A 14,766-nucleotide genomic window follows, 5' to 3' on the forward strand; every position below is an offset into this window, starting at 1 on the left:
TTGTCCTAATACAGAACTGCAGAAATTAGGGAGTAAAGAAGCACCAAGCATTGGAATGGGTTGTCCAGAGAAGTTACTCAGCCTCAGTTCTTCATGGTTTAAAGGCAGACTGGATAAAGTCCTGAGCAGCCCAGGCTGACCAGGGAGCAGACCCTGCTTTGAGCAAGAGAATGGACCGCAGACCTTCCAATCTGAGGTATCCTAAGGTCCTATGAAACACATTCAAAACAGCCAGAATGCTTCAATGTGTAAGGTTTCGAAGAGGGAATCCTGTTTGTTGGTTTTTTTCCTTAATTCCTATTACAGTTTTTCCTACATATCTGTGAGAGATGGCTGCTAAAGTCACCAGATACCCTTCCCCCATGCCAACACACTGCGTCAGCTGCAACAGCCCCACATTACATAGCTTCTACTGATGGTTATGGCTGCCCTTTACGAGCAGTTAGGAGCTATCAGCCTGTCTAGCCAGCCCTGGCAGATGGCAGATATCTGACAACTGCCTTCTGCATGTAAAAGCAGGCACAGACCAGCTGGAAAAAAGTCTTCCAAAGCCATAATGCAGAAACAGCGACAAAACATCCATTAGCTCATTTGACAGTGTCTCCTCCACTTTCTACCCATCTAAAAGCCTCCTCTCCCCCATACCCACAGACATTCACCTTTTGTAAGACGTCGTGAATTGCACCAGGTTTTTCCTTCAACACCTCCACTACACAACGGGCCTCATCTTCGGTGAAGATCATATTCTTCATGGCCATCACAAAGTCTTTAAATTTTACTTCAGCATTCTCTGCAACACAGAAGGGAGGACATATTTGCTTTGGACTCAGTACAGAATTATTTATTTCGCCTTGAAACAGCATGTGATGGGGTATCATTATGCATTATATTTAATTTCAGTCTGAAATGCCAAGAAGCAAAAGGTCATGAGCATTCAGCTAAAACAACATAACTCAGATTTAAATCTGATAACAATCTGCCAGCTGACAGTTTTGGGGGAAAAAAATCCCATCGCTTTGTTTGTACAGTTGGTAACATTTATAGTGTTGCTAGCAAGAAGACAAAGCACAACACAGATCTGGGGGGAAAAATAGCACAAATGTGAAAACTTGAAGAGTTCTTCCCAGCATATTATGACAGTAATTCAAACTGAGCTCTCAGTTCAGAGGACAGCCTCGCTCCAAAAGCAATATGCAGATGACAGAGCAATGAATTTACATGGCACATTTCTGATTACAGTACATGGAATCAGAAAGATATTCCATCGGTCTAAGTTTGGAAATGAACTGCTGCAGGAATTCAGCAGCAGGGAGATCCATCTTCATCACTGATTCTGTAAGTGTTCAAAAAGACACAAACAAAGCAAGTGCACTCCAGATCTGCCATGCTCTTACAGAAACAAAAGCATTTTTCATTAGAAAAACAGGCTGCACAAATAAGTCATTAGGTGGCCCCCTAACTTAAGGAAATGGAAGCACAAGTCTGAGGCACCCAATATCCCTACCCAAGAGAAGTATGCCAAGAGACTGGAGGGGAGTAAAAAGAAAGTAAAAACTTAAAGAGGTTGCTTGGTTCAGACAGTGCTCCTAAGATAATGGAGAATGGTCCAGCTTTCTCACCACAGCTCTGGACGTGATATCAAACCACAAGGCAAACCCAAACCCCAGAAGAGAATAAAATATGAATGAAAAATAGGGAACTAAATTCTGGCCATATTAAGACCATAGGAAAAATTATCGAGCGTGAAAACAGATAACTGAATAACAGTCCAGAGAGCTGTGAGGGAAGCCCTGAGGAATTCCAGCACACCCCGTCCTTGTCCTAAACCCAACTTGGCCTTGGCCACAGACTTCATGTCATCGCTGCACTGACATCATCAGTGATGCTTTTACCAGGAACATACCAACATCCTGAGACCAGAGTCTGGTTTGCTGAAGGTCTACTGGGCTTAGACCAGACCAAGCCTTGTGCTCCCTGAACACAGGAAGAGCCTTGCCCTTGCAAGAAGCTTACAGTTAGAATACAAGAAGATTTCTATATTGGGAGAGCAAATCCCAGCTGACACAGAAGAATTAGAAGCTCATATAGAAGGGTTACGGCTTACAAAGGAAATGAGAAGGGACTGGTGCACAGGGGAGGCTTTGATGCCCCACAGCAATAATACACAGCCATTGAGTTGGAAGCACAAGAGGAGCCTCAGGCAAGTGGGAATCCAACTCAGGTACCACAGAGTTGCCAAGAAGACTTCAAAGTGTGCATTTTTGAATACAGGTCTAAAACCTGAAATGGTGGTGAGTCACTAGGCAGGCAATGCAGAGTCTGTCCTCTGAACAAGCCCGAACAGGGAACCACTGCCCAGCCATTTGGCTTCTTCTGCCCACAGATTTAAGGGTCTCAGCAAGCCTGTCGTGCTTTGAGCACATCCATAACCTACATGAAGCCTCAGTGGAACACGATGCTCAGGAGTCACATCAGTCTTCCCCAGCAGAGTATGAAGGAAGCCCCCCCTGCTCCTCTGCCAATTCCAAGCACATTGAAAGGAAAATTCAGCATCTTGCTGGAAACCAAGAGACTCACACAGGCAATTTGCTTTCTGTGTTGCACTCAGGTATCTGCTGGCTGGTTGGCCCAAAGTAGCTTCAGAATAGCATGAAAGCACACAGCCTGCACTCCCAGCTCAGGCAGGCCTCAAGAGCACACAGGGAAACCTCTTGCTCTGGATTCCAACAGTGTTAAAGATGCCTAAACTGTGCTGTACAACTAGGAACAGGAAACAAAACGCTGGCGATACTGAGCCCCTAGCAGAAATTATCAAGCATGAAAAACAAATTGCTGAATAACAGCTCAGGAGGTGGGGGGAAAGCACTGAGAAATTCTAGCACACTCTCTCACGTGCATCTGTGTGGTCTGTGATCATCCATTTGCTCACTGGGAGGACACAAAAGCCTACAGTCAGCATTAAAAGGATTCAGATGGAGCAAAGCCCTTTCAGCCGTGCCAAAAACAGTAGAGAAGTGAACACAGACAAGAACAAACAGCGTCCTGCAGCCACAAACATTCTCCTCGAATCCTTTCTGTTTTGCTGGGAAGAAAGGATTTCTCTCCTCACAGAAAGCACACTCACTCCCTGGGCAGTGACTGCCTAGAAGTGTGAACAAAGCAAACCACACCATCAGCTTCTTACCTTTATCAGTTTCATTCTTCATTTTCTTGCCACCACTCTTCTGGATCCCTTCATTCATGTTTTGTTTTGCTACTTCCACCACTTCTCTCTTTTCCAAAGCACCAGAATCAGAGTTATCCATCAAAGGAATGTAAGTAGTGGGCTGAATAAGAGGCTCATCCACCAGAACTGCAAGCAGAAATCCACAGAACAGGTTAAAGCTTATTAAAAATTAACTTCAACATATGGAAAAGAAACATAACACCTCAGTGAGTTGGATTACCACATATTTAACCTCAGTAGTTAGTTAGTTATGTGCTATTATCCATCACAGCTTAACTCATTAAACCTCTTTAGGTAAGTTCATTAAATGAAGGTCTCTAATTTACAGTTATTAAATAACTCCAATTAAACTCATATTTTCAAAGGTGTTTTTACAGCATGATAAGAAGCAGCAGAGAAGAACCTCAACATTTTGACTTTCACTTCACTTTCTCATTAGAGCTGCACATAGCATCCATGAGACTGGTTTGCCTGGGACAGCACCCTGAAACATGAGCACGATGATGTCTTTTGCTCCTGTTCTGCTAAATGCTAGTACCTTACTGCCAATGCTTGCACCCACATTACATCACCAGCGACCTCAACCATTTAGGAAGAATGTGTGTTAGGGGCAGCAATCAGGCTTATTTCCCACGCAGACTCAGCTGTACCTAATGAGGATATCTCATCTGTCAGAGCAGGCTCCAGGCACCATTAGCATTCAGACACCCTGAGGTACTGACTGACCTCAGTCCCTACACACACAGCACTGTATGAATGCAGTGAGAAAACCCCTGCCCAAAGAGCTGCTCAGTCTGCTCTGCTGAGACAAAAAGTAGAGAAGGGGAGAGGAAGAGCAACAGACGAGGAATGATGGATGCAGACAGCAACAGAGCTGGGCTTGGGGTTTGCCCAGGGCACGCTTCCTGCAGCACACAAGACATTCTGCACAGAGCCACACTGTGGTGAGGAGGTTCACAGATCCCCTCAGCCCAGTTGAAGGGCTGATGGAGATCAGAGGCCATGCAGTGGGCTGGGAAGAGGAGGAAATAGATGGGATACAAGTTTTCAGACATCAGCACAACACCAACGTGCCTTCCTGACAGCCAGAGAAGTAGTTAGAAAATGCTTTCACATTCCATCTGCCTTATTTTCCTCCTTAAAAAGCAGCCAAACCTTCAGTGTAACCTGTAAGTATCTCCCCTCTTAAGCAGCAAGCAAACACCTGCACACACACAACAAGCACAGGAATGAGGAGAGGCCCCCTCCAACAGAAATATCCACCTCCCAATCCTCTTTGCATCCTCAACTTTTTCAGGTTTCTCCTTATTATCTTCCCCTCCATGTTTCAACCCCTTCCTTTTAAAAAGCCCACCTAAGAGCTGCAAGACACTCAGTGCTGTCAGTCTGACTGGAGTCAACATCTACAAAGGACGTGGCCTGGTGGGCGTGCTGGAGATAAGCTGATGGTTGGACTGATGATCTTAGTGGACCTTAGTGTTAGACCTTAACAATTCTATGATCCACGTCCTGATAACCTGACCAAAACACAGGAAGCACAGCAAGTGCTGCTGCTCACACCAGGAGCTGCTCACCAGCTGCCAGCTTCTTCAGAGCTGTCCCAGTGAAGAACAGTTTTGAGAAGCTAACAAGGTGGCCTCAGAGAACTTCACGGTCACGCTCTTCCCAAATGCCACAGACACAACAGCACTCATTGTAAAAGGCTGGAATACAGAGGCAGACTGAGCCAAGAGGAGACGAGAAACAGCATCTTGGCAGAGAGCGAAAGATGACGAACAGTAAAGGCCTTGACAGCAGTGATGAGCAGTTTATGTTGGAGCAACAGCTAGCTAACAAAAGGACAGTAAGAGAGGAACGTGGTCAATGCAACTGAGTAAAATAACTGCTGTCTTGTTTGGGGCAGATGACTGCAGCCATGCAGACGTGCCTTGCTCAGAGCAGCTTACAGCCTGTTCAGCTTACTCCCTGCATCAGTATATTACTCCTCAATTCTAGCGTGGATGTTTGGATCTAAAACCACAAAAAAATCAGTGTTATCTCATATTCAGTGGTACCAGAGGTTCATAAAACAAAGAACTGCATACCAAGATCTTTCCTACCTGGAATTCCTACTTTTTCTAATTAAAAAAAATATATATTCTTCTACAGTTTCTTTCCCAAAAGTACAGACAAAAAAAGGTTTAACAGTCAGATGTGTCTGAACTGATAAGAAACCCTCAGTATTCTCACCATTATCAACTTTCTGCTTCTTTGCAGAGACTTTCTTCTTTCCCGATACATTTTCTTGTTTTATCTCCTGGTGGAGCTGCACATGTTCTTGCTTTTTGGCAGGAGATGCAACAGAATCAGTCTTAGTATCTTGATCATCTGTAACAGACAAGTGAAACAACATGCTCTTCCTTACACTCTTCATTATTACTTTTAAATGAGTGGATCTAAATCACTCCCAGAATAAAAGAAACTCACGTATTTTAAGTGAGAACGCAAAGTTACACACAGATACCTGTTAACACACCCCCAAGCACATACACTTCCCATATCAGATAAGATCCCAGAGCAAAAGAAAGGTTTTAGCAGAGTCAAGGGCCACAGCACTGAGTGGTCTGACAGACAGGAATTTTACCTGCAGAACACAGGTAATGAAAAGTAGTGATTTAACAAATGCAGGTTATGCTGCAACAGAGCACACAGCACGTGTTACCTGGGTTAGTTTCTCATCTGCAAGAAGTATTCCCTCCCCCATTCCATGAACACACTCGTGCACGTTATACACACACACTCCAACAGCTACCAGGACTGTGAGAAGCAGAAAATAAGTGTTTCATGTTAGGGAACTGTTCTTTTTAAGAGTTATTTCAACAGAGAGGGTCGGTTTTTTGTTGTTTTGTTGTTGGATCTGGGTTTTTTTTGTTTGTTTTTCACCTCTTTTGGACAGCAGGTGCTCTATGGTACACTCAGCAGAGCCGACACCATAGCTATGGTGTTAGATCCCAGCACGGGGGGGGAAAGTTGTGGCAGCCCCCAGAGCAGTGGTTGCAGACCACATTTGAACCACGCCACAGAGATTTTTGGAAAGCTCCCAAAAACAAGATTTTTTTTTTTTTTTTTGCTGATAGTGGGTGGGTCTTGTTCAGAAAAAAAGAAAAAAAATAAATCACCACATCAAGCAGCAATGTCACTTTTTCTCTTCACTCCCTGTAGCAAGCCTGTCATATTACCAGTTACACTGTCTGCAAATACTTTGTTTCTCACTTATTTCTGAGCACTCTCATTTTTCTAATCTTCCATTTACGGACACCTACCCAGAGACATGCTGACTTCTGCTGAGCATACCATCAAAATGGTCACAAACAGCTCAGACTACAACTCTCCACCTGTTCTAAGTTGGATGCTTCCTCTGCTCAGTTGCAATGGCTAATCTGGGGGGGAGTTTAACATCCATTCCATTTGGTTAGGAAGGTGTAAGAAGTGGGAAGCAGCCTGCATCCCAGGCTGGATGCGGCTCTGGGCAGCCTGGTCTGGTGGCTGGCAACCTGCCCACAGCAGGGGAGTTGAAACTAGATGATCACTGTGGTCCTTTTCAAGCCAGGTCATCCTGTGATTCTATGAATTTTAAGTGCTTCTTTCCACAAATCAACCACCAAAGATCTTTTTGTACATTAAGCCTGCACTTAAACAGCGATTTATTTTGCACACTCTAGTATGGGGTTGCCCTAGAGGTCCTGACTTATCAGAGCAAATGCTCTTAGGACTCCACTTTTTTTTCCATAGCTTGACATCAGAATGCACAGAGCAAACACTTAATGACTTCTGAGTTAATCAGAATTTCAACAGCTTGAGAGCAATGTAGTCAAGCCACAGAGGAAAGGAGAGATGCATGCTACGCTGTTTCCCTCAACAGCCTGTAGTGGAAGAAAGCAGGGATGGGAGAAGGAAACCCGGAGCATTGCTGCCAGATGAAAAACAGGGGAAAAAAAGCAATAGCTCATCAAAAGGAAAAAGTTAGAAGTGAGCTTCGCCCCACAGAGATCAGGCAGAACAGTTCTGAGAGAGACACTCTGTGGCCTTGCCAGAAGCAGAGCACAGTTGTGGCGTTCTGTGCAAGAAGCGTATGCAACGTAAGGTACACATGCCATTTTTCTGCTTCTTCTGCCCAGGCTTCTTCTTAGATGCTGCTGATTCGGATGGTGGAGTGGGCTGTTTTGTAACAGGGACTGGTTCTACTTTCTTGCCTGAAGACTTGGATCCTTCCGACTCCTTAGTTACGTGATCATCTTGAGCTGCCTTCTGCTTCTTCTCCTTCTTCTTCCGTTCTCTGATGCCAGCAGATGCCTCAGTCGCACTCAGGGGAACAGGACCAACGTGCTCTTCATCTGTACCCAGGGCATCAGAGAGCTTGAAGTCCCGAGGCGTGCTTTCAGAGTCAGATTCGTGGATGTTCCCATTCTGAGCTTCTTTCTTCTTGTTCTTCTTCTTCTCCGTTTTCTTTTTATCGCTCTTGGTAGGTGGAAACTTTAGGTCCCTTTTCTGCTTCGCAAGGACTTCATCATATAATGTTTCTTTCATGAACAGCCAGAAGAAGAGAAAGATGACTGTAATAACCACAGAAGGAATGAGGATGATGAAGTAGGTAGACTCGTAAAACTCCATTGTGCTTTTCCTTAGCTATATTTAAAAAAAAAATCTGCAAGGCAAAATGAAACAAGAATTAGTTTTTGACAACGTATTCCTCAAGGCTTTCCCCCCCCCTCGCCAATTACAACAACAAATGACACCTTGATATTGTTTCAGAAAAATCTGAAAAGCAGCTTTTGATGACGTTGTCAAACTATATCAATGATGAATAACTTCTGTAATCATTTAGCACTTCCTTTAAAGCTGTTAGCCTGTATAGGAAGGCACTGCAGGTTGTAAGGCTGGTGATCTCAAAGGAGAGCAGTTCTCTTTCCTCACATTTACCCATCTTCCTTGTCTTCCTTCCCAAATGCATTTTATTACGTTAAAGCTTTCAATATCAGAAACACGGGAGATCACAGTTTCAGAGGCTGTGAAACAAGGACTCACAGATGCTGAGCAACGCTGATTCTTTTTAAATAAATTTTTCTTCACCTAAGTCAAGCATCCTGAATTAAGGTTGTCATGGTAAGTGGGAGCTAAGCTCCAATTTTTGCTCTCAGATTTATGAAAGTTTCAGCAGTGGAATGAGGAGAAGGGAGACAGATGTAATCTGTAGTCAAACATGATCAGGTTTCTTTTTTTTTCCCCCATAACTGCTTTTCAAAGTCTAAAACCCAGCTTTAAGCCCACAAAAAATTCCACACATCCATAGGAAAGCAGGAAGACCTGTTACTTATTTTGCACATGTAACAGCATACAACCTCCATGGTATGAGCAGACATAGGAGAAGATGGTTTAGCTTGGAGAAGAGAAGGCTCCAGGGGGACCTCACAATGGCATTCCAACACTTTTTCACGTAGAGGGTGGTGAGGCACTGGCACAGGTTGCCCAAGGAGGCTGTGGATGCCCCATCCCTGCAGGCATTCAAGGCCAGGCTGGATGTGGCTCTGGGCAGCCTGGGCTGCTGGTTGGTGACCTGCACACAGCAGGGGGTTGGAGCTGGATGAGCACTGTGCTCCTTTGCAACCCAGGCCATTCTAGGATTCTAAGACAACTCTTCAAATCAAATTGGAAAACCCACTGGGGTCTGAAGGAATCTAACCCAAGTTGTGTGCCCCACAACCAACCTCTGTCACCCAACTGCAGCATTCCCTAGCACTGCCAATACATGCAAAGGTCCCCAGCAAAAGCCCCTTTTAGAGCTATAAAGATGGGGAAGGGTCTGGAGGGGAAGAAGTATGAGGAGCACCTGGGGTTCCCAGGTTTGCTGGTCCAGTGCAGAGGTTGAGGGGAGGCCTCATGGCAGCCTACAGCTCCTCATAGGGAGCAGATGGGCCACACCAAGCCCTGCTCTCTAGTGACAGCAATTGTTTTTGAACAGAGTTGCTGTGATAATATATTTGTACAGTGCATTGAACAGCACAGAAAGCAAGGAGTGGGAACTCTAATTTAGCTATTAAGTTATCAAAATAAACAGCTAACACTTCAATACTTTAATTGTTCACCAGTTGTCTTAACGCTAAGTCTCCTCCCAGTTTGTGTATTTTGCTTCCTGAGCGTGCACAGCTTAATGAAAAGGTTTGCATCTGGAACTGCAGCCAGGACTGAGTTTCACAAGGGCTGCACAAGTGGGAGAAAGAGATCAGATGCATGAAACTAAGAGGAAGCTTTTGGAATGGTTAGCTGCACTTGATAGAACAAGCTTTCTGCATTAAGTGCTACAACAATAGTTATCACTTGAAGGAAACAGATCTTGAAAAATCTGCCTCCACCAAAGTCAATATTGAATGTGTATGGGAGAAACTAATCCCTGAAGTAAATACATGATTAAGCAGATTTTTCACAAGTGTAATTAAGTTGATCATTACCGTACATTACTGCCACAATTACAGTACCTAACCACAAAGAGCCCAGAACATGCCACCTCTGTCATCAATACACAAGCACACGGCTGGCCATGGTGATAGTGGTCAGCAAGGCAGGACCAAGGATGAGACAACCATGGGATGGATTAGGAGGGAAGGGACCTTACAGCTCGTGCAGCCCCAAGCCCTGCCATGGGCTGGGACACCTCTCACCAGCTCAGACTGCTCAAGGCCCCATCCATGGCCCTGGGCATCTCCAGGGATGGGCAACCACAGACCACAGGGCAGCAGCGCCAGAGCCTCACCGCCTCTGAGGAAAAAAGGGTAAGTAGGTGATGGTCGTCATTTTGAGACCAGAGAAGCCAGAAGCTTAATTCAGGCTCAGCTGCAACACACTGGCATGCTAAAGCCCAGACACTTGGCTAACTCAGCTCCCCAGCTGCACCAACCCCAAAAGATGCCACAGCACGCTATTAAGGAAACGAAGGTAAGTCTGATGGTCTACATGCTTTATCCAGTCACCACCAATGCTTTGGAAATTGTAATTAAAGCACGTTTGTTCCCAGAAAAGTGATGTTTTATTTGCCAAACAGGTGTGTATGCAGCTGGGAAAGCCCCAAATCTTGCTGATTAGTTAACAGTCACACTAACACCTCTTCTGTATTTTTTCTGAGCCCAAAGTGAGCACCAAGTACAAGCTAAAGATGTGACCTCCTGGAACAAACACCCAATTCCCCTTCCCAACCTGGAGTAAGCAAGGCAATTGCACACTATCCCTGGAGGTGCCCAAAGCCAGGGGGATGGGACCCTGGGCAGCCTGATCCAGTGGGAGTTACCCAGCTCATGGCAGGGGGTGGGACTAGGTGGGCTTTAAGGTTCTTTCCAACCCAACCTCTTAAGCATCACCTCCTGGAGCACACCAATACTGGCTCATAGGCAGGCTGCCAAAGCCACATCCTTTATCACCTGCTCCTCGCCAAGAGGTCTTTGCAAGATGACACTCACTATGGATAAATGGGCAGGGGTTTGCCTTGCAAAGCTGCCAGCTGTCCTCCAACAATCTCCAATCACTAAATCAGCATCTCCATTCCTGCTTACACTTCCATATTTCTCAACAAGCCACCTAGGAAGAAGCAGAAGGAATCAGTAGGGGAAAAAAAAATCCTATACTGTAATAAGAGAAACAGGACAGAAGTTCTTCCTGTTAAACCTGAAAAAAGTGAATGCTGCACAACCTCAAAACCTCCACACATAAGCTCCAAAGATGTCAAGACACAGGTTCCACACACACCCTCAGTGGAGGTGAGAAGTGGCACAGAAACCTCGAGTTGCTTTAAATCTTAAGGTTATTCACTCATTAAACACTCATCTGTGTTTTAAACCAAACCTGGAAGAGCATAGGGCACAAATGATGGAGCAGGTCAGCCCATGCCCACGCAGCACTCATTCTGGGACAGGGGAACAAACAGCATCTGTCCCAGTCTGCACACAGACTCCATTACTGCTCCCATCCAGCATTTCACAAAAGATTGCACTTTTGTTCCCCTGAACAGAGCCCACACTGCAGAAACTACTCCTGAGCTCCAGCACAGTGTTTGCTTGCACCTGACTTCCTCTGCTAGTTAACTCTGGCACGGATTTCATAACACACCCTCTGCTTTCTGCATTTAACTCTCAGGTTTCACTCGGCACCGACACCGCATTTCACGGGGATATTCATCCAGTTTAGGTCCAGGGGATTAACTTACTTGGGAAGACAGAAATAAATTATGTTCCATCTGGCTAATGAGTCACCCGTAGCTTAGCCCCAGCACGTTACGAGCACTGCTCCTACCAACGCCTGGGTCTCGAGATGCACGTCATCTGCAGAGATTTGTGCTTCTAAAAAGATAACATTAAACACGGGGGGAAAATATAGAACCATCTCATAGAATGGCCTGGGTTGCAAAGGAGCACAGTGCTCATCCAGCTCCAACCCCCTGCTGTGTGCAGGTCGCCAACCAGCAGCCCAGGCTGCCCAGAGCCACATCCAGCCTGGCCTTGAATGCCTGCAGGGATGGGGCATCCACAGCCTCCTTGGGCAACCTGTGCCAGTGCCTCACCACCCCCTGGCTGAAAAACTTCCTCCTCATATCCAACCTAACCTCCCGTCCCAGCTTGAACGCTAAGCTATTTAAGATACACACACATCTTAGCTAAGGCAGCAGTTCCTTTAACTGGGGGTTCTCCCCAGGCATTTTCTCAGCAGCAGCTTTGTGAGACCTGTAGCAGAGATTTAAGACGTGATGCACAGAGGACACCCAGCCCACCACAGAAAGTAGCTTTCCTATGCTCATCACCCAGCATACAACACTCAAGTCAGTCATCTGCCTGGCAAGAGGACAGAGTAAAACTCCTCACATTCAACAGTCACCAGGAGCACAGCAAGAAGTCTGAGGAGCAGCTGCACTGTGTAAATTCCTCAGAGATAACACTCTAACACTGTTTCCCTTTAATCCACACACGGTTAGCAGCACACTTCATATTAGCCAGCTGCAAAGAGGATTATCCCAAAAACAGCTTCATTCCCAAACTCATCCTCCCACAGAGTTCTGCAAGTAACACGGGCACTGGAAGAAGGAACTTCAGCCTGATTTGACACAGGGAACAAAATGGAACAAGGTTCAGCTCCTCATCCATACAGCAGGGGCAAACAACTCAGGTAATATCTGAGCATCATCTACCCCAAGGCTCAAGACCACGGAAGAAGTGCTGCCTGAAACCCCAGAGATGATTCATTTCATGTCAGCATTGCTACTGAATTGCAGAGTTAGAACATAAGGGTTTCTCTTGGCAGGGGTGGGTGTTTTTATTTATTTACAGCAGTCCTACAACATCACAGAAAAAACAACCTGTTCTTTGTGCACCAAGACACCACACTGAAACCAGGAAAGCTCCTGAAACGTGACACTACAGCAGGCAGCAGTGAAAGCCAGGCCATCACAGCAGGCAGGGATTTCACTCCATCAAACTTGCTCCAAGCTCGTTAACACCTGACTAATTTCAGCAGGTAATGAGCCTTTGCAATGCCATGTCCTCCACCTCCCTATTCCAGGGTTACACACTCCCAAAACTACTCTGCTCTGCAGAGGAGCAGACTGAGGAATGGAGCACAGGAACAGAGGGAGGAAAAGACCAAACCCGAATGCCATTTTAAAGGCAGCAGACTAAGATGTTACACATATATCTCACCTACCAGCTGTGTGAAAGGCACAGCTCCCAGTAAGCTCACACCACCTTCTTTCAGGTTGCCTTTTAAGCTGCACAGTTGAAAGGAGTGCAAAAAAGAAAAAACAAATCAGCCATAACCCAGAAAGCTCAGAGATCTAAACTGACCTGCAGCTTTGATCCAGATGGCAAAGTCCAAGCACTTTTTTCATATTAAACCCTGCATCCAAGAGCTACACTTGACAGTCTGTTGGCAGAAGTCCTCTCAAAACCCAGAGCTGGCGCAGAGCACAACAAGCAGCAGTGCAAATTCGGAGGGTTTCATTTAAATACAGCCCTGACAGCTTGACTTACACAGCCAGAGGAAAGCTTTAGTCACCAGTATTTACACACCAAGCCATTCGAGTATTAAAGTAACTCCTCCCTGGGAAGGAGATCTATTGAAGTGCAGCTCAACAGTGCTCAAAACCCCCTCCCAACTGTTAACAGCAAGAGGAGAAGACTTGTCAATAAATCTTTCCCTTCTTCGCTTGATTACACTGATACAATTAAGCCATTTGCAGAGCACGATCTCAGTGCTTCAAATCCCCTCTAGGTAAATATTTTCCATTCCAAACGTGCCGCTGTTTGTACCATCTGTTGGGCTCTGCCTGCTCTCAGCTGCTCGATGTTAGTTAACAGAAACACACGATTTATTAAATTCCAGAAAAGAGTAACTTCAACCAAAGCCTTTTTATTTTCTTACCACCCTTTTTAAATACAGCTTTAAAATCAACACCTTGGAAAAAAAAAAAAAAAATGCAGTGGCAGCCCTGCAGCTGATGAGATACATCCCAGCTTGGAACTAACTTCAGCAAAAGCAGAGTGAGCAACCTTATGTTGACGAGGAGACAGAAACACACACTCCGTAGGGCTGGCAATCCTCCTGTCCCAGCACCCCAATCCCACCCAGACCCTTTGGTGAAGCTTTCTGGGGTTGCTGACATCAGTACATAGACACCATTATCACTCAGGGCTGAAAAAAATCTTAAGAAAGAGAAGTTCTCTTGCAACTTTTACAAAGGGACGATGCGGGATAAAAATCAGCAGCTGACAGGGGTACCATCAGGACCGAAGGAACACGTTCTCAGCCCCACCAGGCTGCACGCTCTCCCTTGAAATTCCATCTCCTAACACACAACATTAATGTCAGTTTGAGGTTTTGCTGCGTCCCACACTGGGCAGCAATACAGCCAAGGTCACTACCACAGAAGCTCCAAAGAGCCAAAATATCCCCAGCTGTATCTCTCGTTTGCTGTCACTTGCATTGCCACAGATTATGCAGTCTAACTGCACAGCCAGTGACACTAACAGCAACGATAAGAGAGCAGCTCTGCTGCCACTGACCTGCCAGCAAGCACACTGAGCCAGCTGCACCTCTCAGCTGCACAGAATGGCTTAGGTAGGAAAGGACCTTACAGCCCCCCAGCCCCATCTCCTGCCATCAGCTGGTTGTCCCCCACCAACTCAGGCTGCCCAGGGCTCCAGTCTTGAGCACCTCCAAAGATGCACCCACAGCTTTCTGGGCAGCCTGTTCCAGCACAACAAATCCAACATCGAGTTAAGCTTTAGCTTTAGCTCTACAAGCAACACAAACCTGGGTTTACATTCTCTCTCGTGCCATATTACCTTCTCTTTCCCGGCCATATCAGAGCTGGATTATCTATTGAAAATAAGAGACTGAGCTACCAGATTAATGGCCAAAGCAAAGTTTACTTTACCAGCCTGAAGAGCAAATCCTCAGCATCACAGGGCCTCTAGCAAGATGAGCCAGGCACAGATTTAAGGCAGGATTCTCAGGTCAGCACCTGA

At 45.8% G+C, this 14,766-nt stretch overlaps 1 protein-coding gene across 6 annotated transcripts in view; it reads right to left on the bottom strand.

Annotated features, from left to right (window-relative positions):
* KTN1 (kinectin 1) overlaps window positions 1–14,766 on the bottom strand; it is a 70,083-nt gene that overhangs the window by 42,314 nt on the left and 13,003 nt on the right. For all 6 annotated transcript variants that reach the window (XM_042813435.1, XM_042813434.1, XM_042813433.1 and 3 more), the window contains exons 2-5: window positions 7,360–7,910; window positions 5,456–5,593; window positions 3,185–3,352; window positions 660–790 (exon numbers count right to left, since the gene is read on the bottom strand). In XM_042813435.1, the coding sequence (XP_042669369.1) occupies window positions 660–790; window positions 3,185–3,352; window positions 5,456–5,593; window positions 7,360–7,876 (954 nt within the window). In that variant the 5' untranslated portion in view covers window positions 7,877–7,910. The remainder of the gene's footprint in view (window positions 1–659; window positions 791–3,184; window positions 3,353–5,455; window positions 5,594–7,359; window positions 7,911–14,766) is intronic.

Source organism: Centrocercus urophasianus, unplaced genomic scaffold, assembly GCF_019232065.1.
Source record: "Centrocercus urophasianus isolate 14NV4802_14NV808 unplaced genomic scaffold, USGS_Curo_1.0 seq_14, whole genome shotgun sequence".
Classification (NCBI taxonomy): Eukaryota; Metazoa; Chordata; class Aves; order Galliformes; family Phasianidae; genus Centrocercus; species Centrocercus urophasianus.